Source organism: Corvus cornix, chromosome 4A (assembly GCF_000738735.6).
Source record: "Corvus cornix cornix isolate S_Up_H32 chromosome 4A, ASM73873v5, whole genome shotgun sequence".
In the NCBI taxonomy this organism is placed as follows: Eukaryota; Metazoa; Chordata; class Aves; order Passeriformes; family Corvidae; genus Corvus; species Corvus cornix.
The window spans coordinates 9547756-9575122 of record NC_047058.1 but is presented as its reverse complement, the minus strand read 5'-3'; the positions used below and the strand labels follow the sequence as shown (position 1 = coordinate 9575122).

Genomic DNA, 27367 nt, shown 5'->3' with positions numbered 1-27367 from the left:
CCGGCACCACGACGGCACCTGCGGGGCGGGGCCGCCAGGGAACGGGGCCGGGGGAGGGCAGCTGACGGGGAGGGGCTGAGGCCGGGCCGGGCCGGGCCGGGCCGGCGCTTTCCGGTGGCCCGCAGCGAGCCGCGGCCTGGTCTACACGTGGGGCCTGGTCCCGCCGTACGCTCCCGGTGGGTCCGCGCCCCCGGCGGGGTTCGGCCCCGCGGTCTTTGCCCAGCATGCCGCCGCCGCAGAGCCGCAGCCGGAGGCGGTGCCCGAGCCGGTGTTGGAGCAGTGGCGGCAGTACAACGAGGACCGACCGGCAATGGGCGCTGCGCCGCCGCTTCATCCTCCGCCACCTCCCCGCGTACCCCGGCGCCGCCATCGACCAGCTGCTGGCGCTCTCCGTGCTCTGGACCAACCACATCTTCATGGGCTGCAGGTGAGGCCCGCGGGACACGCGGGGCGGCGGGCGGTCTCTCGGCTCGCCGGGCCCGGCGCTTGCTGTCAGCCGGGGGTACCCCCCAGGACGGCGGGGGTCGGGGGGCTCTGTGGGACGACCCGTGCTGCGGGCAAGACTCAGGGTGGAAGTTTGAAACCGGGACGGAAGCCCCCGCGCGGAGAAGGGGCGCGGGTTCCTGTCGTGGCCGAATCTCGGCCCCAGATGCGTTTTAGAAAGTAGCTGCAGAAGATCTGGGATGAAAGGGGCTGGTGCAAGAGAACTTCTGTCCCTGGCCAGTTTTGTTTGCTCGAATATGCCGGTGTTTGTATGTTGGAGGGGAGCAAGCCACTGGAAAAGTTTATGTGTGTTTTGAAAGTAGTTCCTGATGTCCCGCCCCCAGGACTCGTTAAGCTTGTGGTGCTGTGCTGTGTCATTTAAATGAGGAGAGAGTTCACCTAAGCACAAAGCAGCCTGTACAGTCTTCTGAACGCTCAGCTTTTCTGAGAGAAATAGGCGGGGAGAATGGAAGGGGTTTCCTTTCATCCAGCCATGCTGTCCATAGCCAGGTCGTGGAGATTTGCAGAAACGTTACCCACGTTCCACTGACACCTTTGATGGTGTGATTGTTTTTAAATGGACGGAAGGACAGAAGCAGTTGCTTAATGACCAAATTCTGTAAACTGTGCAGTGACAGAGGAAGTCGTGAGCATTGACAGCACACAGATGGACTTTTATTCATGTTCCATCCCGTAGCCTTGTGGGGAAATACTATGTGTCGTCTCTACAGAGCAAAATTAATATCTTTAAATACAGATCTGCCTGTTTCCTTTTTTTTTTTTTTTCGGGGTCAGGTACTAAACTGTTCTGCTCTGCAAGCACCAAAATTTGACATAGATTTAAAATAGTTTCCAATTCCAAAGCTTGAGCAATATGTTAAAATTGAGAATGTCTTCTTCATATACAGTCTGTGTGGTCCACCTTAATGTGTTTGTATGCTGTCTTGATGGGGGACCTTCTTTGTGCCAGGGATTTTGGGAATGGTGCAATAAGCAGTTACAGGGTGCTGGTAATAGAAGTGAACAACTGTGTGGGAAGGTTCCAAATCCCAAAAACTGATGCAGTTTAAGCCGGTCAGTGCACATACTTTCTGTGATGGACTCTTTCACCTGCAGCTCTCAGGAGAGATGAGATTTGGGCCGGATGCAGTCTAGAGCTATTATCACTGAGGCTGTTTCCCCAGAGCCGGTGTGCCTGGCTGGAAGCACTGCACAGGAACACACTGTGCTGTTAAAACAATTCTAGCTTTACTTACAGTTGCCTAGGGAAGGAAGGGACCTGCAGTGTTCCCTGGAACTGCCTTTTGCTGTTTGGGAAGAGTTGTTGTCAAGTGAATAGCTTCAAAGTTTGAGAGATTTTTGTTGTTTTCTCTTAAGTTTGTTGGCTGGTTTTTGGTTTGGGTTCGTGTTAGGGTTTTGTTTTCCTAACACTCATTTCTTGCCAGGTGAAGACAATCTGTTTGTCAGTGTAGCTCAGCTGGTTAGAGCAGAGTGCTGATAAATGACAATGTTGTGGGTTCAATCCCTGTATGGGCCATTCACTCAAGACTTGGACTCGATGATCCTTGTGGGTCCCTTCCAACTCAGACTATTCTGTGGTTCTGTGAAGAACAGATCAGAGGCTTTGCTATGAAATCTGACTGAGTGTTCTGCTGGGAGATGATGTGGAGAGTGTCCAGAAAACATGGTCTGTGAGGAAGGGGTTAAGTAAAAGGCTTTGTTTAGTTTAGGTGTGGATGAGAGAAGGTGCTCCTGTGCCCAGATCTGTTAAAGGTGGCTGAGAATGGGGGCAGTAGTGCAGGAAAGTGTTATGCTCCAGGGCTACAGGGATCAGGGTAAGGGATAACCTATTAAAGTCACAGCAGACAGACTTCAGTTAGGTACTGGAGGCACTGGGTTCCTCTGGCCAGATTAGACAAACACATGTTGGGACTGGTTGATCTCCTCCCCGCCCCCAGCAGAAATACGAGCCCCAAAGGTCTCCATCCTTTGTGAAGAACGACAGGTGTCAAATTTTACACTGTTCTTGCACCCTGCTGGAAAGGGACATTGTCCATCACAAGTAATGTCATCTTGTCCCTGTAAGCCAGAGAGAGGAACAGATTCCCACTCCTCTCTCCTTTGCAAGAGAATGAGGGTATGTCTTGGTTTGAAAGACAGGCTTCTGCCAAGGAAGGCGGGAACCTCCCTTGGAACAGAAAAATATGACCCTCTTCCCTCCGAACTATTATAATTTTGAAGTTAAGGGGCTTTCAGGCAAAGATATGGGAAAAGTAGTAACAGTTCTTTACCAGTATGTACATATATAACAAGGCAAACAAACAACAACACCGGCAGCAACAACAACCAGAGCCAGAACCCAGCGCCAGCCTCTCTCGGCTGTCGGGCCCTTTCCCCTCGGGTGCAGTTCCGCTCGCAGCCGGCAGGGGCGCTGGCGGCTCCCGGCCGGGCAGGGCGGCTGCGATGGTTCCCCCGCGCCTGCAGGGGGCGCTGTGCCGCGAGCTCGTACCCTCAGGTGGTGATGGCGGGCGGGCTGGATGGCGGAATGGGCTGCAGCAGGAACCTCGGAGCGGCGGCTGGGACGGCAGGGGCGGGCACCACCCCCGGGGTGGCGAACAAAATGTAACAGAAAACTCCCCAGCCTTAGCAGGAGCTGTAGGGCTTGGGTGGACACGGAGTGCTGGATTAGACTGTAGCGAAAAAGGTAGAGGTAGCGGCAGAAAACAGCAGGGCTGGGCAGCGGCAGCCGGGCTTCTCCGTAGCCGGGGAAACGCACTCTCCGGGAAGGAGGAGGCTGTCGGAGTCCCGGTTTTTTTTCCCCCGAGGAATAAGGTCCCAGTTCAATGGCTGCTCTTACGAGCAAAGGCCCACCCACAGCAGGAGAAGCAGTACAGGGCTGGGCTCCTGCAGTGGCAGTGAATTCTCTCCGCAGTAAGCAACAGCTCGACCGTCCTCCGATGCAGAGAGCGAGAGGAGCTGACTCCAGCCTCTCCCTGCCCAGCCAAAATCTCACGGTATCTTTGCCCTTCCCAAGAGAAAACCCGCCAGGTAAGAGAGTAGCCAGCAGCATACTTCCTCCACCTTGGCCCTTTCTTTTGTCTCTCTTAAGTACCGGTCATTATTGTCTCTTAGCAACAGATGGGACAAAATTCCATGAGCAAAAGATACAAGAGGAAAAATCCTAACCCCCAACAGAGTATCACCACTATCTCACCTCCTTTTGATCCCTCCTGGCGTTTTCTTCCCATTCCCGGTTTTACTGCCTCTGCTGAGGGCTGAGCTGTAATGGTGAAGCAGATACTGCAGTAGTCTGTGCTCAGTTCTCACCCAGGAATTTATACGGATCTACTTTCTGCCTGGCCCTCTAAATCAGGAGCAGGAAGAGTCTTTCTTGAGTGGAGGTTGAGTAGATTTCCAGAGCCCTTGGAACAGCAGTATTTAGAAGCTGGTGCAAATTACTGCAGCCCTGGCTGTTGGGACAGTAGTGGACTCCTGTCTGTGGGCGGTGCTCCGATGCCTTCTGACTTTGGAAGGTGAGCATACCATGGAACAGGTTCAGCATTGCTCTTCCTCCATTCTGAACCATGGTGTGAAACTGTCAGAGGCTGGTGTCAGGCTGTGTTTGTACGCTCTCCTTGGATAGAAAGGTTTGGGTTTCCTTGTTCAGCCTCGGCGTACAAATGGCTCGAAATCATGTGACGGATCCCCAGAGCAATGGAGAACTGAGCTGGTGGGAGATGTAAGGCCGAGAGGGATGGGATGGGGCTGTGCTATGCATGTCCTGCCTATGTGGAGCTGTGGATGCTGCAGCAGGGTCAGGGTTTGCTCAGAGCTTGTCACAGCCACCTCACCTCTCTCATGGTTCAGGAACCTCAAAACATTTCGGTTACAGCACCCAGGTAGGATTTAGTTTGGCTTTTTAAAGAGTGGGCAATGAAGGCTGAGTAGTGCCTTTGTCACCTGACATGGCAGTTGCAGTGTTGGTGACGTGCAGGCTCTGGCACAGGACTCCAGTGCAGGCTCTGGCACAGGACTCCAGTGCCAGTCTGAGCTCCTGTGTTTGGTTCATTGAAGCTGCTGCTCCTCCTTCACACCCCAGTGTTCATTAGTGCTCCTGGCAGCTCTGCCAAATACTGTATTTTGTCAGATATTTAAATTTCAGTTTAGAACACTGTCGGTGTGGTGGCTGCATGGTTTATCCACAAGTGGGTTCATGCAGAGCCAGGTCAGCTGGTGTGCGGCCGTGTGCCCATGCCGGACCAGCTGTGGTGTGGGGACAGTGGTCAGTGCTGTGCTCTGCTCTAGTAGAATCAGAGGGGCATCTCCTTTGCACAAGCTGCTGTGTCTCAGGTAGCTTTAGTTCTTGTTTTTCATAACAAAAGCTTGTGTGTGCATGCGTGCTGCCCGGTGGGGCCGGCTCTGAGGTGTTTTGCTGTTGAACCCACACAGATACGGCATGCAGGTCATGGAGAAGGTTCTCAAGATGGCTGAAGGCATCGACATTGGGGACATGAGGTCATACGAGTTGGTCCCCAACAGGAAGCTAAAGAGATACCGCTCTCCATCGGACAGTGAGTACATCTGCCCGTGTTAGAGATAATGACCCCTTCCCTGTCTGGTGGACATCACTGGGAGTGTGGGGACACCAGTGTGCCACGGGGCTGCCTCCAGGACAGCTGGCACGGCAGACTGGGGATAAGTGCCCATGGTGTGTTCTGTTGGACTGCAGAGCAGTTCCTCCTCCTCCGCCGTGTGCGCGATTCACTCAGAGTTCTATCTTTGCTTAAGAAAATACCATTTTTCATTTCAGTTATCGGGTAATTGGTTTCTCCTGGGGATGTTGTCTGGAATCGAATACCCATCTGGCTTTGTCTGCTGTGGTGAGGGATGATGTTCTGACCCAGGGAAGGATTGTACTTGTACATAGAGATGTGGAGTTCAGCTCATTGACTTTGAGTTACAACCTGCTTGGAGCTTTGAGGGGATGGGGAGCAGACATGATATGTTGTTTTGGGTTTTTTTTCCTCCCTGCTGGGCCTGGAAGAGTCCTGTATATGTCAGCCCAGTCCCATGGTCTCAGGGATCAGTGTTCCAGCTGTAGCTTTTCCAGTGGAGGAAATGCAGCAGGCAGAGAGGGATGGCGGTTCGATTGCTCCGTCTGCTGGCTTCTCCATGGCACCTTCAGAGCTGCCTGCCCTCCCTCTGGAGAGGGGTGAGAATTGTGCCCGGGTGCGGGCAGGCCCCTGTGTCAGTCAGCATTGTGGCTGTGTGAGGCACAAATGGTCAGACAGCACGGGACTCCTCTGGGCTTGGATATAATCTCTAGCTCTGCCAAAGTTGCTTGCCTTACTTTGATAGCCAGGAATCTTTCTGTGCTTACATGGGCCAGCTGCAAAAGTGAGGAGATACTGCTCTTGTCCCATGATTTGTCTGTCACAGGCAACAGCCCTGAGAGTTCTCTAGGACTTGTTGCACAAACAGCATAGTGAGCTGTTCTGCTGGCAAGAGCCTTTAGGTGCTGCTGCAGTGCAACCATCAAAATACAAACAGAGGAAGAAATGCAAATCTTGCCGTAATTCATGAAAACTGATGGGCAAAGCATTTAATGCGCAAGAGCTTTGTCACCTGATTTCAGTACAAAGGAAGGGCTATTTATACTGTGTGCAGGTGGTGTTTTCACCTGCAGCGAGCTGGGTGGTGATACCTGTGCTGTGGTGGTTGATGTCTAGACAGTTGTACTGCCTGACCTACAGCAGGGCCACACATGCTGGCACTGGATTAAGCAGCAGTTCCTGGCACTGAGCTGGCCTTCTGCTCCTCCGATGAAATTACACATATGTACCACTGCAGCATGTGGGTGCTGAATTTTCCACAGGAGAAGTCTTGTGTAACCATCTCTTGGATATAACATATTTGCTTGTCAGCTGTTTGATTCTCCCTTTCTGCAGTAGGTGTGCACGTCAGGATAGTCTGTCTCATTTGCATTTCTTCTGGTGAAGAAACAAGAGGTCTGTCAGTAATGGGGCCCCCAGTCACTGCAGCTGTCCCTTGAGGCTCAGGCAGATTTCTTCATGTTTGCTGCCCTTTAGCCCAAAGCAATTACACTGAGAGAAAATGTGCTTCTGTTAAGTCAGTAACAGCCCTGTGTGTTTTGGAAAGGAGGGTTCGGTATCACTGTGTTCCACCTCACATGAGAAGACTTGAAGATATAGTAGTTTATCTGACATGATCCTGCAACCCTGCAGCAGAGTCAGAGCTGAGTCTCTAGTCCTGCTCTGGTGTTCTGTCTTGTTGGCCATAGTTTTACTTATTTTAGTAGATTTAAAGGGATTAACTTCAGAAATGACCAGGTAGGTCAGTGGGCAATGCTGGAAGGCAGCATCATGTAACTAAATATGTAGAGATTTTTGTGTGGTAGTTGTGAAGGTGGAAATACCACCGTAGTGACCTGCACAAGATTGACTGGTTGTCTTGGATGAATTGTGAATGTCTTTTGGAAGGAAACCTTTTGGGTTTTGACTAAGGAGTGCAAATCCTATGTTCAGAGCCTGCAGGCTCCTCTTAAAAATCACTTTCTGAAAAGACTGTCTCCCTGTCATAGCCCATATTGGTAATTCTGTAATTTTCTTCCATCTCATAGGTCCAGAGCCAGAAGAGATTCCTGAGCCACCCAAAAAGGTAGTCCCCAGGTTCCGAGTGCGACCACGCTTTGAGCCCATACACTTTGTCACCAGCGCTGAGAAGGATGGCAAGAAGGACAGTTCTCTGGATAACCAAACGCAGGAGGTGAACCAGGAGGCAAATACAAACAGCATGGCACAGCCAGCTGAAAACTGTACAAATTCTTTTGTGAATGCACGAGAGGTGGATCCCCAGCTCTCCAGCACAGCTGGGCTTGGCTTTGCAGGCCCAGCAGCCACAGTCAAGAAGGCTGTGAATAGTGTGGACTCTACCACAAGCAGCGCCTTGCAGGTTTCTGTTTCCCCTTCAACTGCCCCGTCTGCATCAGAGACTTTCCCTCCGTCAGCAATAATGCTGAAGCAGAGCTTTATGGAGAAACTGTCAGCAGCTGTCTGGAAAAATCTTACTAATCCAGATGCAAACACTGGGACAGATAAAATTAACTTCACGTATCTTTTGACACGTTCAATTCAGGCATGCAAGACAAACCCTGAATATATTTATGTTCCTCTGAAAGAGATCGCCCCTGCTGACCTCCCCAAGAGCAAGAAGCTCCTGACAGATGGCTTTGCTTGTGAGGTGCGATGTCAGAACGTCTACCTGGCCACCGGCTATGCCGGCAGCAAAAACGGATCCCGGGATCGAGCTGCGGAGCAGGCAGTGAAGCTGCTGAAGAAATCTGTGGAAGTTCGAGTTGTTCAGCGGAAGTTCAAGCACACCTACCACGAGGACCTGGTGGTTTGTGAGGCAGGTGTGTGTCGCCCAGATTTCCCTCCTGCTCTCAAACCTCATGAGGAGTTTGTAGTTGCCAACAGGGACTGTGTCCCAATGCAGCCTGGTACTGAATCCATAAAAGGTTCCACGAATACCAACAAACACTGGACTAGTTTTGTCCTCACAGAGAATGCCAGCGATGCAATAGGAATACTTAACAATTCTGCCTCATATAACAAAATGTCTGTTGAATACAAGTATGAATTAATGCCCAACCGCTCGTGGCGTTGTCAGGTGTATCTCCAAGATCACTGCCTGGCCGAGGGATTTGGCACAAAAAAGACGAGCAAGCATGCAGCAGCTGAGGAGGCACTGAAAATCCTGCAGAAGATGCAGTCAAATATAGCATCCCTCAAAGTGACCCAGGTGCAGAAAGTGGGCTGCTCGTCACGGGGCTCTGGGAGGAAGAAGGACCTGAAGGACCTGGTGATCTATGAGAACTCCAGTAACCCGGTGTGTACCCTGAACGACACTGCCCAGTTCAACAAGATGACGGTGGAGTATGTCTTTGAGAGGATGACAGGCATGCGATGGAAATGCAAGGTGATGCTTGAAGATGAATTCATTGCAGAAGCAGTTGGAGTGAAGAAATCTGTCAAGCATGAGGCAGCAGAGGAAGCTGTGAAAATCCTCAAAAAGACTCAGCCAACTGTAGTTAATAACCTGAAGAAAGGCACCGTCGAAGACGTCATCTCCAGAAATGAGATTCGGGGTCGATCAGCAGAAGAGGCTTTCAAACAGAAGATCAAAGAAGACAACATTGGGAACCAAATTTTAAGAAAGATGGGCTGGACAGGTGGTGGCCTAGGGAAAGATGGTGAAGGAATTAGGGAGCCTATTTCAGTAAAGGAGCAGTTCAAAAGGGAAGGACTTGGGCTTGATGTAGAAAGGGTGAACAGAATCGCTAAGAGAGATATTGAAGAGATCATTCGAAACTATGCACGCTCAGACAGTCACATTGACTTGACTTTCTCTAGAGAACTGACCATGGACGAGCGGAAGCAGATACATCAAATTGCTCAAAAATACGGTCTTAAAAGTAAATCCCATGGGCAAGGACACAACAGATACTTGGTGGTGAGCAGGAAGCGGCGCAAGGAAGATCTGTTAGATCAGCTGAAGCAGGAAGGCCAGGTTGGGCATTATGAGCTTATCATGCCCCAAGCAAACTGAGGTGAGGTGTCCCCTTTGACCAGAGACTGAGTTTTCTGGGCACTCGACTAAAGAAAGAGATGCTGCATTTTTCTTGTGGGTAATAATGACATTAAAGTCTTTTACTTTGGCAATATAATTTCTAAAATGTTGTTAGGTGTTTAGGACCGACCGAGTTCTGTTCAAGAGCATTAGCACAACGCAAAAGCAGTAGTGCTGTTACTGTATGTGTCTTTGATATTACTTGTTCCTTCACATTTTAATAGTTTTGTAATAGCAATCACATATGTCCAATGAGAAGGAATTTGACATCATTTAAAATTATAGGTCCCTTATTCTTTTTGAGCAAAGAAGGAAAAAAAAAACCTTTAAAAAAATTAACAAGCCAAGAAAATGCAGTCTGGGGGCATAAACCTGTATGTAAAATTGGTATTAATGACTACAAAAATAAAGTTTTATTTCTGAAAAAAAAAAAAAAAAGATTTTGTCACACTTTGTATAAAAAAAAGTGTGAAAACTTGATTATTGTTGAGAAATACATATATTGAGGTCTTGTCTCTGCTGTGTGTGTATGTACAGTATGTAAACCTTAATCAGTTTAGTGGTAGTGTTATTCATAGATTTCTACCTTGCATCTCCCATTCTGAGAATCACTGAAGTCACCTTCATCGCCAGCGAATGGGACTGAGAGAATTCCAGCGTGTTTCTACCTTGGAGAACAGCTGACATGTGGAAATAACCATGGTGAAGTGTGAAATATAAAAACTGGAGGTAAATGCAGAGCCCACGCTCAAAGATGCTCATGTAGCTTGTGGGGACTGTTATATAACTTATTTTTTTACTTGGAATATCAGCTCTTTAATCCTGAACAAAACTGAATCTGTGCCTGGTTATTTCTCCACTCCATTCCTGTACCGGTGCTTGTGTCTGGTGAGGGCGATTCCCAGGAAACTCCTGGCCTTGCTCTGACCATGTGTGAGTGTGGAAGCTCTCCAGGGCTGGCTTATGCCACCGGGAGGCCGGAGTGTTTCCCTCCTTTAGAGGGAAGCAGCCTCTGAGCTCCATCTGTGCTGCTTCACTGGCAGGATTACAGGACACAGTGCTCTGTGAGCCTTGGAGAACACTCACTTCATGCTTGGGAAGCTTAAAGCATAGGGATTGACCTTGGAGGAACCAGGAGTGAGGCATGCCTAGAGCTGCTGATAATTCTGTCAGCAGTGGGGTCTGAGATGCTTCTGTACCATGAAGCCAGTCCTAAGGCAGTGTTTTTGTCTGGTCTCCTGTTGCCGTTTCTCAGCCATCACCTTCAGTTTTCTGCTGCTTACATTTGCCTCTCCATCTCTTTATACCCTCCTGTATCTTTTTTCCCACATCTTGTTCTGTTTCGTATTTAAATGCTCTCAGCACTGAGGTGAGGATGCTTAACCTCAGAATATCCCGGTGATGAGCAGTTAGAGGGATTTTCATCCCTGCAGGGTGATGAGGAAGAGGAGAGGCTGCCCTGGCAGGAGAGACTCACTCAGGAAGCAGAGAGCAAGCGTCCTCTCTGCCTGGCTGCAGCACAGCTTCTGCCTGCTTGGACTGCTGAATAACAACTTGCTACTGCTGTGAAAAAATATTGTGGCAGTTAATTCTGGAAGTAGGTTTTTTTCCGTTTTGTTTGGGGTTGGTTTTTGTTCATTATTTCTTCTGTGTCTGAATTCTGCTCTCAAGAACACTGGGCTCTAGCAGATGGTGCTGTAGGAGTGGAAGAAGCCTGGTACTTTCTAGGCAAAGAAGTGAAGCTCCTCCTTCCTAACTTGGGTATGCAGCAGGGTGTTAGAGCTTGGTGATGCCAAGGAAAGCAGTAAGAGCACCACTGGTATTCGAGATTAAAAATGGCTCTTTTGGGAGAGATGGGGCCTAGCTGTAGTCACTGTACCGCAGCAGGGGCAGCTGGCCCGGGCAGTCTCTGCAGGACACCGCCTTTCCTGTCCTGGGTCAGGGGCTGCGGCCCCTCTGCTGTCACGGTGTCTGTTCAGGACCTGGTGCGGGGCTCTGGGTTTGGATGCCGGGGCCTTAGGCGGGAGCGGAGAACGGCAGCGTCGCTGCCCCCAGGGAGGCTGTGGAGCCTCAGCCTTCAGGAGAGACACCATAGGGGCTATGATGGAGTCAGTAGATAAAGGCCTTGCCTGAGCAAGGTGTGATGGTGGGATTCTTTTGCACCTCAGTGCTGCTCCTTTCTGGCTGCCTTAAGAGTCCAATCCATTGGTTTGGGTTTTTTTAACTAGTGAAACAAACACAAGAATAGTGGGACTGCTACAAGGGCCGCTGTGGCCTTAGAGGAAGTTGGCCCCCTCAGAAAGGGTTGTGCTTGCAGAAGGCATTACAGCTTCTCCATGTAAGGCACAAGGCTGTTCAAGGGTACAAGCTGTTGTCACTGCAGGTACAAATCTGTATTACATTTTTTGAAAGAGCCCATGCACTTGTAGTTGTGGAGCTCAGCAGCAGAACCAGCTTTTGTTATCTGCCACTCATCATAAATCCTGTTCTCCACCTGCTAAGACAGGCGGAAAGTAAATGTGATTCCTGTATCAGCTGAGCTCACCAAGTTGCTGTAGCTAACTAACTCAGAATCACATGCTCCTTTTTATTCACAGCCCAGTCCACACCCTGATCTTCTGCAGGTGCAGCCAGCCCTGTCTCTCCTCCTCCTGGCTCTGGAGTCGAATTTATCATCCTGCACTACCCCTGGCACACCTCTCTCCCAAATGCTGCCCATAGCAGAAGTAGTGCACAGTGCAGGAGCTTGACCCCCACACCCAACTCCTGGCAGCCCAGTTAAAGAAGCACAGTTACACACTTCTTGCCTATTTATACAATAAGCACTAAGGTTACACTTTATTTACAACTTTTGAAAAATGTACAGTTTCTTACATGGGTTACTTGTGCAAAGTTATACTTTTCAACTAACAGACCAATGTGCACACAAAAGACACTGGAACAGTGGACAACACAATTGCAGGTTCTATCCCACACTGCTGCTTAAGGTTCTGTATCCAAAGGTACAAACTCGCCTTACAAAAAAAGTGACTGGACTTACAAATGTTTTTCAGAATTGAAAAAATACTTTCATAAAACTGAAGGGAACAAACTCAAGCATGCAGCAGTAGCTTACACAAACCACACGGTCATCTACGAAGAGCAGAAACTGCAGAGACTTGAGTGCCTACCCTGGACTTAATTCAAACTTTCCAAAAGACAAAGTTAATTCCGAAACACAACTTATCTTTCTCAGCTAAAGATAAGGGGCAGGAGAAAGACACCAAAGGAGAGTAATTCCATCGCTGGAACAGGTCAGGTTTTACCTCTTCTTTCATGTGGAAGGCCTTTCGCTGAGAACCACAACTCTACCTGGTTTTGTCCAGTAATGCCTTGGTGACAGGACTATAGAAACCTACTGACAGTTTCTGTAGGCATGTCCTTTAAAATAGTAATTAAAAAAATAAAAGGGCTTGTTTCTCACCCTCAGCAAAGATCCAAGTACCACAGCTGTAGTGATTTATGTAGATCTGTACATAAATCTTGCATGTGAAGTGCAGAAGTAACAAGCATTCCAGGGTTTTACTAAATCTTTGAATTGGAATCAATTGAAGAGCTGATTTTTTTTAACGTAAGTGAAGGAGTTGATAAACCAATACAAAAGGGAAACAAAAGGTGATTTCTTCACCCAGTCCTTACAAATGCAGTGGGGTCTAAACCAATAGTAGGGGTAAGTGACCAGCCTGGACACATCAGCACTTTAGTTAATATCAGTTAAAAAATGTGTATGTATATAAACATCCCTTTTATCAAGCTACACATAAGCATCACTGTGTATAACACAATTACAATTAAAAGCTTAGTGTACACTACAGAAATGCACAATACTGCCCTAAGACTGGAGAGGGACCACAGAAAATGAACTCAGCATCAGTAACTCTTTTGCAAGTAACCCAAGTACAGAACGTTTGACTTCAAAGTGGGTGCGTTCTGATGTCCAAGGAGAAGCTTCAGCAAGGGAGGGTGGCAACAGCACAACAGCTATTTTGCTTGCAAAGTAAATGCTAGGAGGAAAAAGATGACTCGGACACTTTGTTTATTTTCCTCATCAACAGAGTGTTCGTTTGCATCATCCTGGGTCAACAGTCACGCCAGCTCTGTTCTACTATTGCAGAAACCCGTTTTTCATATTCCCGCTTATTCTCTTGGTATAGCTGAGCTGCCTGGCTGTTTGCTGGACTGTTCGGATTTGGCTCATCCAATAGGGACTGTGCAAAAAGAAAAAGATCCTTAGGCACTGCAAAGTACAGTTTTCCAACTGTTCTGTAAACTATCCATACTAGTCAGAGCAGAGACATTAGTCCAGGTGCAGCACACTGCATTCCTGCAGCTGGAAGGCTTTAGAGGCTTTGGCCACCAGCATCACCCCTGCACAGTGCAGGTGACTTTCTGTGACAGCCAAGCAATACATGCTGGTGGGCCCTGCAGTGACCACCTGTGTCACTGCCTGGCCAGTTTACACCTGGAAAGGATTCCCATTTTGCCAATATCAAGGTATAGCTGCTACACTGGCTCTTAGGAGAGGGGGAAAAAAACTTTCCTGAGCTGTTTTTGTCAAAGCATCCTAATGTCATTCTGTCTCTTCATGCAGAGTTCTTTTTTTACCTGTATGGATGTTAAGATGGAGGAGACATCATAAGTGGGGCTCCAGCGATTCTGAAGGATATCCAGACATATACTACCATCTGCATAGACTGGAAAGGGTCAAAAAAACCAGCTTAAAACACAACTTGTACAGCTCCTGGCTTTTCTCCCACATTGCCCGATCCTGAAAACCTATGTACAGACACACTGCAACAGTCCATAGTGTCTGACAGGCTGAAATCCTGTGAACAGGCCTGTAGGTAGGAAGCAGTGAAGCTCCTCACCAACTGAAGCCTCAAGTATTTAAACTCAACCCCTGCTTATTCTCTCACTAACTTCTCTGTGTCACTGCAACTACCACTATGGAAAACCACAAACAGATTTTAAGGAAAAAAAATTTTAGCTACCCAGAAGTGAACCAAACAAAGAAGACCCACAAACACACACACTCAAGGTTTCCCCATGAAGTCTCTAGAGTCCAGTCACCTTCCTCAGAGCAGCTACAGGAGAACCTTCTCTCCCTTCACTGTACCCACACTTGCCATGTTGGAAGGTTTCTAGTATTTCTGCACAAAGCTAGTATTTGTTTGGAGGCAAGGAATACCTCTCCAGCCTTTAGTTACCAAGGAAGGGGATAACATTAAATACTCTTACTGTCACTGGCTATAGCTGGACCCTAACACTACATTTCATTCTTACAGGCATTTTGGGGAAGAAAAGTGATAGAAGACAGCTGCATTCACCAGTGTCACTATGCTGTGTCTACAATACATACAGACAGAAGTCCAAAGCACTGCTATTTAAGTACAAAATATTCTTCTGTAAGGCTTAACAGGCAGTTGAGTGTCTGATCAGTACTGTGCTGTAACACCTGAAAGGTAAGAGGCTCCTTTTATTGCCCCTTTCTTTTCAAGCCTAAGCACTGCTCACATATCCATCCTCACCAAAACTACACAACCACACTGGAATTTTGCTGCCTTATTAGATAGTGAAAACTTTTATTATAGGTAGATTTTTTTATACAGCAAGCTGTAATAAAAAACACCCCAGCCCTCTCTTCCCCCCACCAAACCTCCAACAAAACAGCAAAAGTAAACCCAGGCATTGTGTAAGTACTTACCATTTGGATGAAACATTTTAGAGACAAATCTAACAGTAGGTGGCTTATTCGGGTATTCTTCTGTGAATTCTATTGTAAGTTTGAAAGTTCCTGGAGTTGAAAGAGAGATAAGCAACCTTTATACAGCATGAATTTACACAAGGGATGAGTAAGTAGCATCCCCCTGTGATACACACTCACACTATTGTGCTCACACAGGCATGCTGGATATGGAACACACATTGTGCAATCCCACAGCTATTCCTTTACTCTCATGGAGCTAATAATTAACGCTGGAGTCCCAGACAGTACCGGTACAAGAGTATTTTCCTGTGACTTACTTTTATTGCCAGAACCAGTCAAAAGGTTTACGTAAGGAAATAAATCTGCCCTTGGGGTTTTCTTCCAGAGAGCCTAATCCCAGTACACTGTACAAACAACAGCAGTGGGTGTAGAACCATCTGTGTAACACAACGTCATTTGGTGAGTCCTATCTATGGAATATGCTGTCATAGCAAGGACCTTGTAAGTTACTTCCTCTAAATTAAAAAAAAAAAAAGGTCAAGTTTCTCAACAACTGTAAGGTAATCAGGTCTTGCAGAAAAGTAGTATTGAATGCAGCATCCAAATCTGACACTTTAAAATATAAACCTGACCATTTACTTTACACTAACTAGTCTTCCTTAGAGAAAGGCTGATTAAGCAGAAACAGAAAACTGTAGCTGAGTCTCAATCCAACCATTTTAACAGCCTGCACCAATGTAAGTTATTTTAACCCTTCTCCTCAGGCTATGACAATCTGAGAATAAGAAGTCTGTCAACTAAGCTGCACACATGGGTTTAGGGGATTAAGGACTGCTCCTGATTCAGCTCGGTAACTAAGGAACTCTACCTGCAGACCATGCGAGCTCCTCCCAAACACGCTACCACCGAGAGCAACCAGCCCTGGAGGCAGCCCAGGATGATCCTGGGTATGCCCAGAGAGAAATATCTGAAGCACCTTCATATAAATATACCGCTCTCCTGTAGCAGGACTGCGCCTGACAGTAACAGCTGGAGCAAGCTGCTGGTGGGGCATATTACCTTTTTTGAAAGGTCATCCCTATGTATCACTGATGAGTCGGGTTCCCCCTGTCCTCTCCACGCTCAGTGTCCTTGCTTCCTACTGTGAAGGAGTTTTCCAGCACCAATATAATGAAGTTATTCCTTTGTTTGGCTGGCAAACATATGCCAACAACTGGTAAACCAGAGAACAGATTTTTGGTTTGGGTTTTTGTTTTTTCTTTTATTTTTTTTTTTCCAGATCAGCAAGGATCTGCATGATTTCCCAGGGACTCCTTCCTTTATAAGGAGATAAACTGTAACACTGAGTTGCAAGAAACGAAGGTCATTGCTTTGACATTCCAGTTTGCAAATGAAGAGACAGCATAGATGCTTTAGCACTTTCCCTACAGCAGTGGGAAATCTCAACACCCTAAAAATAAGTTTATGCATGTTTGGTTTTTTTATTAGCAGCCTAACAATGTAGGAGCAGAGAGCCAACGCTATGCTATCTCACTGTGAAACAAACGAGCCAGAACAGTAGAGTTAGGATTGTTCAAATTAGTGGAAATCTGCAGTGGGGTTTTCAAATTTACTCCAGTTTAGTCCAGAGGCACAGAGCCAGGTGTGAGATCAGCTTGAAAGCCAGGACTGGGAAGTTAGTAACAACTTCTACCAGCTGCAAACATCTGCCCCTTAGAACCAAATGCTTAGAGATTTGACTCTAGATATTCTCAGCTCTCCCTGCCCCAGTTCTGGTTCTCAGTAACCTCCTCCTGAGGAAGGAGTGACTAAGCAAGCAGTAGGATAAAAACCGAGCACAAACCATCACACAGGTTTGACAGCAACAGGAGCGGTTTGGTCTTAGAATCCATTTAAAACTACTGAAAGAAAGGGAAGCTATTGTCCCACCAGAGACAGGACAGTGCTACTTTTAACACAAATCTGAGCAAGGGGCTTATCTGGAGCAATATCCAGCTGGAGTATCTACCTACTCAGATTTCCAAGTCAGGGCCCAGAGTGGCAGTGGCTCTTTGAAATGCTCCACAGTACACAAACCCTCACTATTGAGCTTTATTAAAGGGCAAATCCAGAGATTTGATGCACCGAAGTCCAAGGGTCACTCACACTGAAAGCCCACAAAAATCAAACAGGTATCACAACACACAGATGGGGATGACATCTTCAGTGTCCAGTCCCTCCTGCCACTAATTTTAGCACTTTCAACTGGTATTTCTCAAAATTTACCCTAGACAGCCATTTTTAAAACATAAATTATCATATTCACTGTCATTATTGATATTGGGATCACCACTAATCTTAGGAGAACACTCTCTTTTCTGCCCTTTACTTATCTTGTTGATCACTTCTACCTCAGGATTTGAGACCCTGACACAGCCAAGAGAGGCTTCTGCATGACCTGTGCACCAGCCCCAGCAACCCCAGAGAGCAGAGCCCATGTCCCTGCAGGGTCCCCTCCCTGCAGACCCTGACAGCAACCCCTCCATTCCACTGCCCAAAAAGCAGGGACGAGCTCTTTTGCTCCCACACGAGGATACAGGATCCATATTCCATAAGCAAGGCACAAACCACACAAAAGACAAATGCCTTGTGTTCTCTGTTCAAGCCTCCTGCACAACCACAGCAAGGCAGGATACTACAATAGCTGAACTACTTAAATGTCTCCAAGCCAGGAATCCTACACTAACCACAGTATCATCATCCAGTTTCAGAGAAACAGGTCTAAAAGGACTGGGACAACCTGGATTTCCATGGCTGTGCCAGCATTACCACTTTAGATGCCACACACATAAAAATTCTTAGAGATATGGTGAAGGGCAGGATAAATATCCCCAGGGTCCTACTGCAGACACCTGCAATCGAATCCTCTTAAACCAGAAGATGGAAGTTATGCTGCTGATCTAAATTAGTGGTTGCTCCTAAGCTGAGCCAGCTTGCACACTGAGTTGTGAAAACACCCTCCAAAGTCTGGGGGTGGAGAAGGAGGGATGTCAGCTGCAGAATGCTGCACAGCAAGTAAACAAATGCATTCAACTTCAGGTTTGCAGCCCAGACAAACTACAACACCTCAGAAGCTGCAACTGGAGAAGGGCCTCACCAGAATGAGGATAAAGAACAGTAGCTCTCATGATGTTGGAATTATCATACCCCTAGAATAACAAAACCCCCCAAATTTCACAGCCTACTTTCACAAGAACTAAGCTATCTGAAATTTTACAGTATCACCATGGAGTGAAAGAGCCTAAAAATGAAAAAGAACACTGACCTGCAAGGCTTCATGGGAAAGATTATAGAGTTTCAGCGTACCTTTGAGTCACAAGGGCCTGCGCAGTTGCAAAGCAAGCCCAAACTAACATAGTGTTAAAATAAAATTCTCTTACTCTTACCTAAATAAAGCTAAACTGCATCTGGACTGCACTACCATTATCTGAACTGTGCTACTCCACTCACTGAATGGAAAAGCACAGCTGAGGCACCGACAAGCCCTATCTCCAGGCACCACTTAGTGCTTTGTTATCTAGCAAGGTAAGATACATCCAGAGGAGAGGAGATAAGCAGATATCCTGCAACACAAGACACATCTGTTTTCCTGAGCACACAGTGTGAAAACACACATTTTGGTCAGAAAAGAGCAATCCATCACATCCGGAGATTACATTATGACATCAACCAAAGCAGGAGGACAGCAGCAGCAGCCTCAAGCACCTGTCTGAACCTCAAACTGCTGTGACTGCAACACGTCCTCAGTATCCAAGATAAAGACATAATGCTGCTTCAGAAAGCACACAGGAAATCAATATGTCAGGGTTCTCAAAAGCAGTCTTCAACCTTCTGCAACTAAATGGAAATATATGGAAAAAAGCCCTTATAGCATCTGTTAACCACATGCTGAGCTGGAAGAGCCTGAGCATGGCAACAACCTGCATTTTAGCACACTGCAAGGAGACAGCTTTCTGCTCCAAACAGTGAATCACTCTATTAGCAGCAGTGCTCCAAAGCCTAAGCAGCTCTAGAAACCCCCACAAAGCTTAAGAGAGCCCTTCTTTGAGGATTACAAGATGAGACAGCAAAATACATTTTGTCTACCTGTTCTATTATGCAATGTTTTAAGTCCAAGTTCTAAACATTAGACTGCAGAAGCAGCTACTCCAGCAAGTTTCTTAACTAATCAAATACATTAAAAAGAAGTAAGGCTTCAGAGTTTTCTTAGGCTTGAAATATTTAAAATCTTCAAAATCTTCACAGAGAAATACAATCTGCAATTTAGAGGCATGTCCACAGGTGCTACCTCCAAGGATAAACAAAGACAAGGGAGTCAGCCAAGAACAGAAGAGTTAAGGAATTTTTCCTATGCTTTCGTCATGAGTAATGGAGATCTAAGATATAAAATTATATAGCCTACACTGAAAATATCTTAAAAAAATGTATCACTGATTTTAGTTAGACAGTATTTTATGTCTAACAGGTTTTCACAAGATGCTTAAGTACTCATACTGCATCAGTAAACCTATCAAAGTCAGTAAGACCAGATGGAAACTACAGGTATGTTACCAGGACCTATTTAGTCATCTTTTAAACTTAAAAAGTCCTTTCAGTCTTAAGCCCTGAATGATACCAATTGTAGCAGAGCGAAATAAATTACAAGAAAAAGCCACTGTTCTGAACTTCCTCAGATATTCAGCCCATTTCCTACTTCAGCGACTCACGTTGGAACTTGCTCACAAAACATTTCCAGCATCAGAAAAAAAACCAGAACTCAAACAAAAGACAACAGTTCTATACCAAGTTTTTAATGCTAACCCAGACATGAGTGTCCCATAAAACACGATCCAGAGTTCAACAGAAAAGTTTGCAGAGATCCTTAAAATGATGTAATAGACAGCGATTACAAGCAAGACTGTACAAGCTAATTTATATGTTTCTGTAAGTCAACACAGCAATCTAAATCTACAACACTTTCTGAGAGTAGGATTAGAAAAATAATATCTACATATATCAGGCACACGTGTGTGGTCAGGTGAACATGCACCCACGCCCCCCCACCATTCCCAGGCCCACACCTGTTTGTTGCAGAGTCTACAGTAGTGACACCAAGGCCGTATCAAAACGCAGCAGTTTACCCCGAGAAAGCCAAACACCAGCCCCGCACGCCGCACTTACCGTCCTCGAAAGGGGTCCCCTCGGGCCTGGAGGAGGGAAAGCAAAGCACAGCGTTACCCCGCTGGCAGCCCGGCTCCAACCCCCGGCGGCTGAGCGGCCCCCGCGGCCTGCCGCCCCCTTCCCTGCCGACTCACCCGAAGATGACGGCGTTCCACACCATGATGTTGTTCTCGGAGGGGGCCCCGCTCACCCCGGCCGGGGGATCCTCCTGCAGCCTGCAGGGCACAGGGACGGTGAGCGCGGCCCGCGCCCCCCGCGCTGCGCAAACGGCGTAACCCAGCCCGGCAGCGGCCGCGCCGCGCAAACAGCGTAACCCGGGACGAAGCTGCGCAAGCGGCGTAACCCGGGCCGGCAGCGGCCGCCTGCGCAAACGGCGTAACCCGCGCCAGGCAGCGCCGCCCGCGCTACGCAATCAGCGGAGCGCGCCTTGCCCCGCCGCCATGTTGTGCTGCCCCCTCCTCCCCGGCAGCGCTCGGCCCTTCGTCCTCCTCCCTCCCGCCCTTTACCCTCGGCCCGTGGCCTCGGTACCTCTTGAAGTCCCGCATGAGGCGCCTACGGGCCGGAGTGGACATGGCGGGCTGAGGGTTATAGCTCAGGCATACACTGCCGGAGGGAGCGCCGGGCGCGGCTAAGGTTCGATCTCCGACTGAGGCGGCGGCAGCACTGACGGACAGGAGCGATCACAGCCTCTACCACTGCGGCGGGCGCGGAAGGGGGGGAAGCCTGAGCTGCACCGACTCCTGCGCCGGCAGCCGGACGGTCCCGGGATGTACCAACAGCGCGGGGAGAGGGGGGCGGAGCCGGATGTGGCTGAGCCCCCGGCCCAGCCTCTACCACCGCGGCGGGGGGCGGTGCCTGGAGGGGGCGGTACCAACGGCGGCGGAGGGCGGGGGTGCAACGTAAGCAGCGACGTCACGGGAGGCGGAGCGGCGGCGGCGCTGCGGGTTGGGGTCAAAACAGTTCAATAGGGAAAGCAAAGGCCAGGCGCACAAGCGAACCGGAACAAGGAGTTCATTCCCCACTTCCCCAAGGCAGGTAGGGCTTCATCACACGTAACAGTGACTTGGGAAGACAAACACCATCACTCCAAATGCTCCCCCCTCCTCCTTCTCCCCCAGCTTTATTGCTGAGGATGAGGCCATATGGTTGGGGATATCCCTCAGGTCAGTTGGGATCAGCTGTCCTGGCTGTGTCCCCTCCCAGCTCCTTGGGCACCCTCCGCCTCTCGCTGCTGGGGTGGGGTGAGGAGCAGAGAAGGCCTTGGCTCAGGGTAAATCCTGCTCATGTAACAAAAACATCTCTGAGTTATCAGCACTTTTTCCAGCACAAATCCAAACCATGGTCTCAAAACAACTACTGTGAAGAAAGTTAACTCCATCACTGTCAAAATCAGCACAACCTGCTACGCTGCATTTTCCTCTTCCCCAGAGAGTGTTTTCCAAGGGAAAATAAACAATTGTCTATGTTTCTTTAACAGCTTTTGGAAGTAAGAATCTCTCTGCTGTTGTGTAAAGCAGGCTGGCTGGGCTCTGTTTTTTGAGTTTATCCTCACTTGTAATTTCATATAATCCAGCTGTGTGGGAAGGCAGCTTCAGAAAAGACACAGGAGAACACCTACTGAAAGAAAGTAATAGAAAATTGTTTTCACGGCCGCACTGCAAACCTGTTGTTCCGGACCTTTCCCGCTGTACCAGCCTGTGCAATAAGAACCATGTGAGCTCTGGGTGTTTGTCAGGAAGAGCGTTGTCCAGTGTCCGGCCTTCAGAGGCACAGGAGCTGCCGGGACCCGCCCGGCTCTGTGCGCGTCCCCTCGGCGCCCCGCGGAGCCGCCCCGGCGGGCGGGGCCGGGCGCGCGGGGGCCGGGCCAGGCGGCTCCGAGCTCGCCGCCGCCATGCCCAAGGTGGTGTCGCGTTCCGTCGTGTGCTCCGACACCCGCGACCGCGAGGAGTACGACGATGGGGAGAAGCCGCTGCACGTCTACTACTGCCTGTGCGGGCAGATGGTGCTGGTGCTCGGTGAGCCGGGGCAGGCCGCGGCCCGGGGAGGGGCAGGCCACGGCCCGGGGAGGGTCAGGCCGCGGCCCGGTGGCGCAGAGGGCCCGGGAAGGCGGCGGCGGGGTGTGGGTGCGGAGTGAGGGTGCGGATTCCGGGTTCCCGGCGCCGGTGCCCGCCCGGCCCCGCCGCCAGCCCGGCCCCGCCGCTCCCCGCAGATTGCCAGCTGGAGAAGCTGCCGATGCGGCCGCGGGACCGCGCCCGGGTGATGGACGCGGCCAAGCACGCCCACAAGTTCTGCAACGCCGAGGAGGAGGAGAGCGTCTTCCTGCGCAGGTGAGCCCGGCTCTGCACCCCCTGAGCCCCAGGCCCGGGGAAGGGGCTGCCCTCCCCGCCCAGCTGGGAGCCGCCAGGCACGGAGACGCTGTGTCCATATGCTTTGCTCAAGTGCTGCCTCTCTCCCCCAGACCCGAAGGCATAGAGCGGCAGTTCAGGAAGAAATGTGGCAAGTAAGTGACGTTCTTTAGTCTTTTGAGTGACTTTTACAATTTTTTTATAAGGAAACCATAGGAATCCAGAATCTGGGTTTCCTCTCAGCTATGCATATTTCTGTTTCCAGGTGTGGACTGCTGCTCTTTTATCAACACCAACAGAAAAATGCTCCTGTGACATTCATTGTTGATGGTGCTGTGGTCAAATTTGGCCAAGGTTTTGGGAAAACAAACATATATACTCAGAAACAAGAACCTCCCAAAAAGGTAATTGGCTTTAGAGAAGAAGGATATCTTTGCTTTTCTAAAGGTGTTGTGTATAAAATAACTTAATGATGAGGGCAGAGGGGAGAGAAAAGAAAAAAGGACCTCTGAACAATAACTCAAATTGGTGTCTTTTCTATGTCTCCCTTAAGTTTTCCTTGACAGAGGTCACTGCAGCTTGGAGTCCTAGCACTAAAGGAGAGCAAAATAGCCTTGGAAATCCAGACTGTGCCTGATGTTTAGGCTCAGTTAACAGAAAGTTTTCAGTTTTAAGTAGGTCAGGTTGGTAGTCTGCACAGTGGTTCTCGAAGTCTGGCTCATCTATTGTATGTCAGTGAGCTTGCTTCTGTTAGTGACACCTCTAAGCCCAGAAATCACTGAGCATACTTCCCCTTTGGCACCCACAGAGTTCAGGTAATCTTGATGACTTGTGTAAGAAGCCTTAAAAGCTTTGGAAGGAGGAAGCAATCCCTACTGGTACAACTGTTGCCAAGGTTTAACAAAATATTCTTGTTTTTCACCCAGGTGATGATGACCAAACGGACCAAAGACATGGGCAAGTTCAGTTCTGTCACAGTCTCCACAATTGATGAAGAGGAGGAGGAGATTGAAGCAGTAAGTTTTGGATGCCCTTAGTGGCAGCCACATCTCAGCTGGTCAGAGCCAGTGATGGTCTCACTGTTTGGATGAGATGTTGTTACTCTGGGGTTTGCTGTTGCAAAGTGACGTGTGTGTTTCAGAGGGAGATTGCAGACTCGTATGCACAAAATGCAAAAGTGATTGAGAAACAGCTGGAACGCAAAGGCATGAGCAAGAAAAGGCTACAAGAGTTGGTGAGTGTTTTCTTTGGTGTTGAACACAAAGCTCTGAGATGTGTTAGCTTTGTACACAAAAGCTATCTTGCAGATTAGACTGTAAGTATAGAGAGGTCCTGCTACAGTCACAGGCAACTTGCAGCTTTGTGAGGATGAAATTTCCTTCACAAGTTTTATAGAGATGTTCTTCTCATCCCCCTGAACTTAAATTTGCATGCCATTACCTGGAGAGGTAACTGAAGAGCAGCCAGCAGAGTGCCTGCAGGGAGGCTTTCTGTGACCTGTTGGACGAGGAACAAGGGAAGGAGAAATCAGGCCATGGCTTTGCCAGCCTGTGCTCTCATGCCTGCTTGGCAGAGCAGGTCATTTCCATGAGACATAAGGGCAAAGCAAGGCTCTTGTGGAGGATCTGCAGCTCAGCTGCTACTGCAAGGGGCACTCGAAGAATAAATGGCAAGAACATCTCAACTGATCTTACTTGCTGTGACAGGAGGGTAGTAGATGGAAGGAGGAGGAAATGTGCAGCTTCCACCTGAGGAGAGGAAGTATGAAATTGTCTCCTGGGCAGTTGGTCTTGGGCTTTTTATGATTTTAAAGATGGCCCTCGTTTTGTATGTCAGTGGAGGAGGAAGTCAGCAAAGCACTTGAGCTGCTCTTGCTCCTGGTTTTGGAACTGAAAAGTTTGCATTGGTCAGACAAGAAGAGCAGACCTCATTGGTGCACTGAAGGGAAAAGTATCCAGGCATTATTTAATTCTGCCTTACTTTTCCTATTCAGGCTGAGTTGGAAGCCAAGAAAGCCAAGATGAAGGGAACCCTGATTGATAACCAGTTCAAATGAAATGCTGTGTATCTGCTGGATATTTGGAGACAGGAGAAAGCTACCAAGAGCTATCACAGTTCTGTCAACGAAGCAGAAGTAACAGACAGTGTTCAAGAGTTGCACTGTGCTGCAGCCAGCTTGGAGGATGAGAACCTCTCTGTATCCCTCTGTATTAAGTGATACTCTGGGTACCAGTCTTAACTTCAATGGCACTGGAGACTTTGCTCCAACTGCAGTTCTCTACAGACCCAGTGTTATGAGCAGGCTGTTCTACGTAGAATATTTACTTTCAAGAAAATCTTTGCTGGGTGCCTTCCTGAGTTCGCCTTTAGATACCTGTCTTTTTATTTTGTAGTTTTCAAATGTGTTTCCCTGAATATATAAGAACGCTAAGTAACTATACAACAAAGAAATCCTTATAAAAGTAAGCTCTATGCCTGTTGTTCATTTTGTTACTTGAAATGTGTCCAAAAGGTGCAGCAGCCTGAACCATGCCATTCCAACAGAGTCTAGAACGACTGGGATGCAATGCTTGGGCATGGTGCTGCTGCTGCTCACCCTGACCTGCCAGAGGCAGCCAGCACAGACTGGGCAGCAGCACTGCAGTCTCAGCCCCTGCTGAACATCACAAGGCTGCAGTTGTACAGAATTAAACTGTCACAGCGGACAGACAACGGAATATAAAATCCAACCCTATTTTAAACTACTGTAAATAAAAACTGCTGCTAATGAGTTCAAATACATGGTTGGAAGTTACTGATACAGCCAGTGATCATTAAAGAATACAACTGTACATCTGAACTAGCCCATTGGGCAAAACAGTATCAGTATTTGGAGTTGTGAAATGTGAAGGAAAAATTGTTTTGAATGTACTGACCACTAAGGACTTGAATAGACATTACACACCAGTTTTTAAAGTACCTTGTTTGGGTAATAGTACTTCATGCCTCTTGTGTGATGTAATAACAGTGCGCTCTAGCCCATGTCTTTGTTGCTCTACTTGGGATGAAATACCATATTACAGACTTGAACCAAAATACCTTTCCTGGGATGTTCTTCCTCTACCAAGTATCATAAAACGTGACCAATGAACAAAATCCTTCCATCACCCACAATTATTATGGAAAACTTCCTATAATCAATAAAGATTTTCCATCTGGCTTTATAATCCTGACTGGGAAAACTCAGTTGTGCTTACCTAAGGATCTGTCCTTCCTTTCTTGGGAAAACAAGGTGTAAAAGAGGGAGTGAACTCGGCCCAGAGCTAACAGAGATGGGTCTGCAGATCCTGTGACAATTTAATGCCAGGCTGGTAAGCAGGTGTTCAGGTTGACTCACACAGTGCTGATCTTGGCCCCTGCTGATCACCTGCTAATCTGAAGCCTATTTCCAGAAGCCTGTGGCCAGAGGCCTCGGTGGTGTGCGATACTTGGGAAGGGCAGGAGGCATGCGTGGGTACGCAAACCCCTTTCCCAGTGTGGTAGCACAGTCCAGCCAGGCGAGGGCCCCAGGGTTCCTCTGAGAGCGATCCAAGCCCGGGGTAACTGCAGGTCGCTCTCCATAAAAATTCAGAATTTTTTTTCCCGAGCAAGAGTAAAAGACTTGGACATCTGAAAATAGGTTTTGAAGCATGTGAGAGGTGCTGGGATGCAGACGCTGAGTCTCCAGTTGTCCAAGGATGAAGTGTGGTCTTGCTTCAAGTGACACCAGAACAACAAGCTAACTTGGGGATGGTGTGATTCATTGTCAGGGTTAAGGCTGGGAGTGACAAAAGGCTTCAGCTGAGGACGGGCTGTGAAGGGGCTGCCAGGTGGGGATAGGACCATCTTTGCAGGTTGGTGAGGCACAAAGAAAATCTGAGTGCCCAGCTCAGCACAAGTTGTCAAAAGTAGCTGTTATCAACTGCCATCAACTTCCTCAGCTGCCACCTGGAGCCTTGAGACAGCACAGCACAGACTTCTGGAAGGCCAGTCCATGTTCAGTCAGTTTGTTGTTCTTGTCATTGGAAATCTGCCTACTTTGGCTCAGGATGTGTGCATGGACCCAGTCAGAAAGGGGAGTACTTTATTTCTTCTGAGGTGCTTTTGATTCAGAAAGGGGAGTATTTTATTTCTTCTGAGGTGCTTTTGATACACTCTAGTTATGCAGTCCATGGCTGAAACAACTCCACAGAGAATCTGATCTAATACATTATTATACATTTCTTACTTCAACTGGAGCTAGTGTAAATCAAATGAGGTTTTTCATTTCTAGATCTAAATGAATTGAAATATATTAGCTGACTGTAGCAACAGGAAGCAGGGTCACCTAGTTCAAACAATTGATGAAATGTCCTTTTATAATAGATGAAACCAGCCGTCCTGCAGGGTTTCCGATACCCTGGTAGCAAATGGGTAATCTGCAGCAGAGTTCAGACCAAAGAAAAATCAGATTTCATGTTTCTGTAAAAGTCAACATTTGTTTTTATAAATCTGTAGATACAGGTAAGTGATATATTTGTTTGTTTAACTGAGCACCATATTGTATGTAAGAACTTGTCCAGATGCAGAGGTATCACAAAATGTGAAATAAAAGTGAAGGAGGGGATCTGTTCCAAAAGTAATGGCACACATGGCCAGACTTACCTTATCGTGTTTCATGACTTAGTCCAGACCAGTTTCCAGGCACCTTCACAAGACTCTAGTCTGATTTACCATGTCAGAACAGCTCTGGATGTAACAATGCTGCCTGGGTACCCATAACTTGTACAAAACCTCCATACAATTTGTAAACGCTGAAGAGAAGTGGTAACAGTGAATCCAACCTCCTCCCTGTTAATCACAGCTGTGCCTGGGGAGCAGCATGGAGTCCTCCTTGCCTACCCCCTGAGGGGATGTTTCTGGCCAACCCTTACATCTCTCCTTGCGT

At 48.1% G+C, this 27367-nt stretch overlaps 3 protein-coding genes across 3 annotated transcripts; 2 read left to right on the top strand and 1 right to left on the bottom strand.

Annotated features, from left to right (window-relative positions):
* Window positions 1-97: 97 nt before the first annotated feature.
* Window positions 98-9570, top strand: NKRF (NFKB repressing factor). The gene is made up of 3 exons (XM_039572140.1): window positions 98-427; window positions 4933-5054; window positions 7124-9570. The coding sequence occupies exons 1-3, from the start codon at window positions 225-227 to the stop codon at window positions 9109-9111; spliced, it is 2313 nt and encodes a 770-aa protein (XP_039428074.1). The 5' UTR covers window positions 98-224; the 3' UTR covers window positions 9112-9570.
* Window positions 9571-11935: 2365 nt separating this feature from the next.
* On the bottom strand, window positions 11936-21837 carry UBE2A (ubiquitin conjugating enzyme E2 A). The gene is made up of 6 exons (XM_039572150.1): window positions 20606-21837; window positions 20212-20292; window positions 20078-20103; window positions 14876-14965; window positions 13777-13865; window positions 11936-13379 (listed from the first exon to the last, which is right to left on the bottom strand). Exons 1-6 carry the CDS (start codon window positions 20647-20649, stop codon window positions 13251-13253), a joined length of 459 nt encoding a protein of 152 aa, XP_039428084.1. The 5' UTR covers window positions 20650-21837; the 3' UTR covers window positions 11936-13250.
* Window positions 21838-21914: 77 nt separating this feature from the next.
* STEEP1 (STING1 ER exit protein 1) lies at window positions 21915-25628 on the top strand. Its single transcript, XM_039572149.1, has 7 exons — window positions 21915-22092; window positions 22287-22404; window positions 22536-22577; window positions 22688-22826; window positions 23349-23438; window positions 23564-23656; window positions 24416-25628. The coding sequence occupies exons 1-7, from the start codon at window positions 21969-21971 to the stop codon at window positions 24476-24478; spliced, it is 669 nt and encodes a 222-aa protein (XP_039428083.1). The 5' UTR covers window positions 21915-21968; the 3' UTR covers window positions 24479-25628.
* The last annotated feature ends 1739 nt before the right edge of the window (window positions 25629-27367 follow it).

Excerpts from the sequence above, each read along its gene's own strand:
- NKRF (XM_039572140.1), top strand. The coding sequence starts at position 225 with ATGCCGCCGCCGCAGAGCCGCAGCCGGAGGCGGTGCCCGAGCCGGTGT. Across the intron at positions 428-4,932 it reads CACATCTTCATGGGCTGCAG|ATACGGCATGCAGGTCATGG; the intron begins GTGAGGCCCGCG and ends GAACCCACACAG. Across the intron at positions 5,055-7,123 it reads ATACCGCTCTCCATCGGACA|GTCCAGAGCCAGAAGAGATT; the intron begins GTGAGTACATCT and ends TCCATCTCATAG.
- UBE2A (XM_039572150.1), bottom strand. The coding sequence starts at position 20,649 with ATGTCCACTCCGGCCCGTAGGCGCCTCATGCGGGACTTCAAGAG. Across the intron at positions 20,293-20,605 it reads CTCATGCGGGACTTCAAGAG|GCTGCAGGAGGATCCCCCGG; the intron begins GTACCGAGGCCA and ends TGTGCCCTGCAG. Across the intron at positions 14,966-20,077 it reads GGGGACCCCTTTCGAGGACG|GAACTTTCAAACTTACAATA; the intron begins GTAAGTGCGGCG and ends TTTCAACTCCAG.
- STEEP1 (XM_039572149.1), top strand. The coding sequence starts at position 21,969 with ATGCCCAAGGTGGTGTCGCGTTCCGTCGTGTGCTCCGACACCCGCGAC. Across the intron at positions 22,578-22,687 it reads TTCAGGAAGAAATGTGGCAA|GTGTGGACTGCTGCTCTTTT; the intron begins GTAAGTGACGTT and ends TTCTGTTTCCAG. Across the intron at positions 23,439-23,563 it reads AGGAGGAGGAGATTGAAGCA|AGGGAGATTGCAGACTCGTA; the intron begins GTAAGTTTTGGA and ends TGTGTGTTTCAG.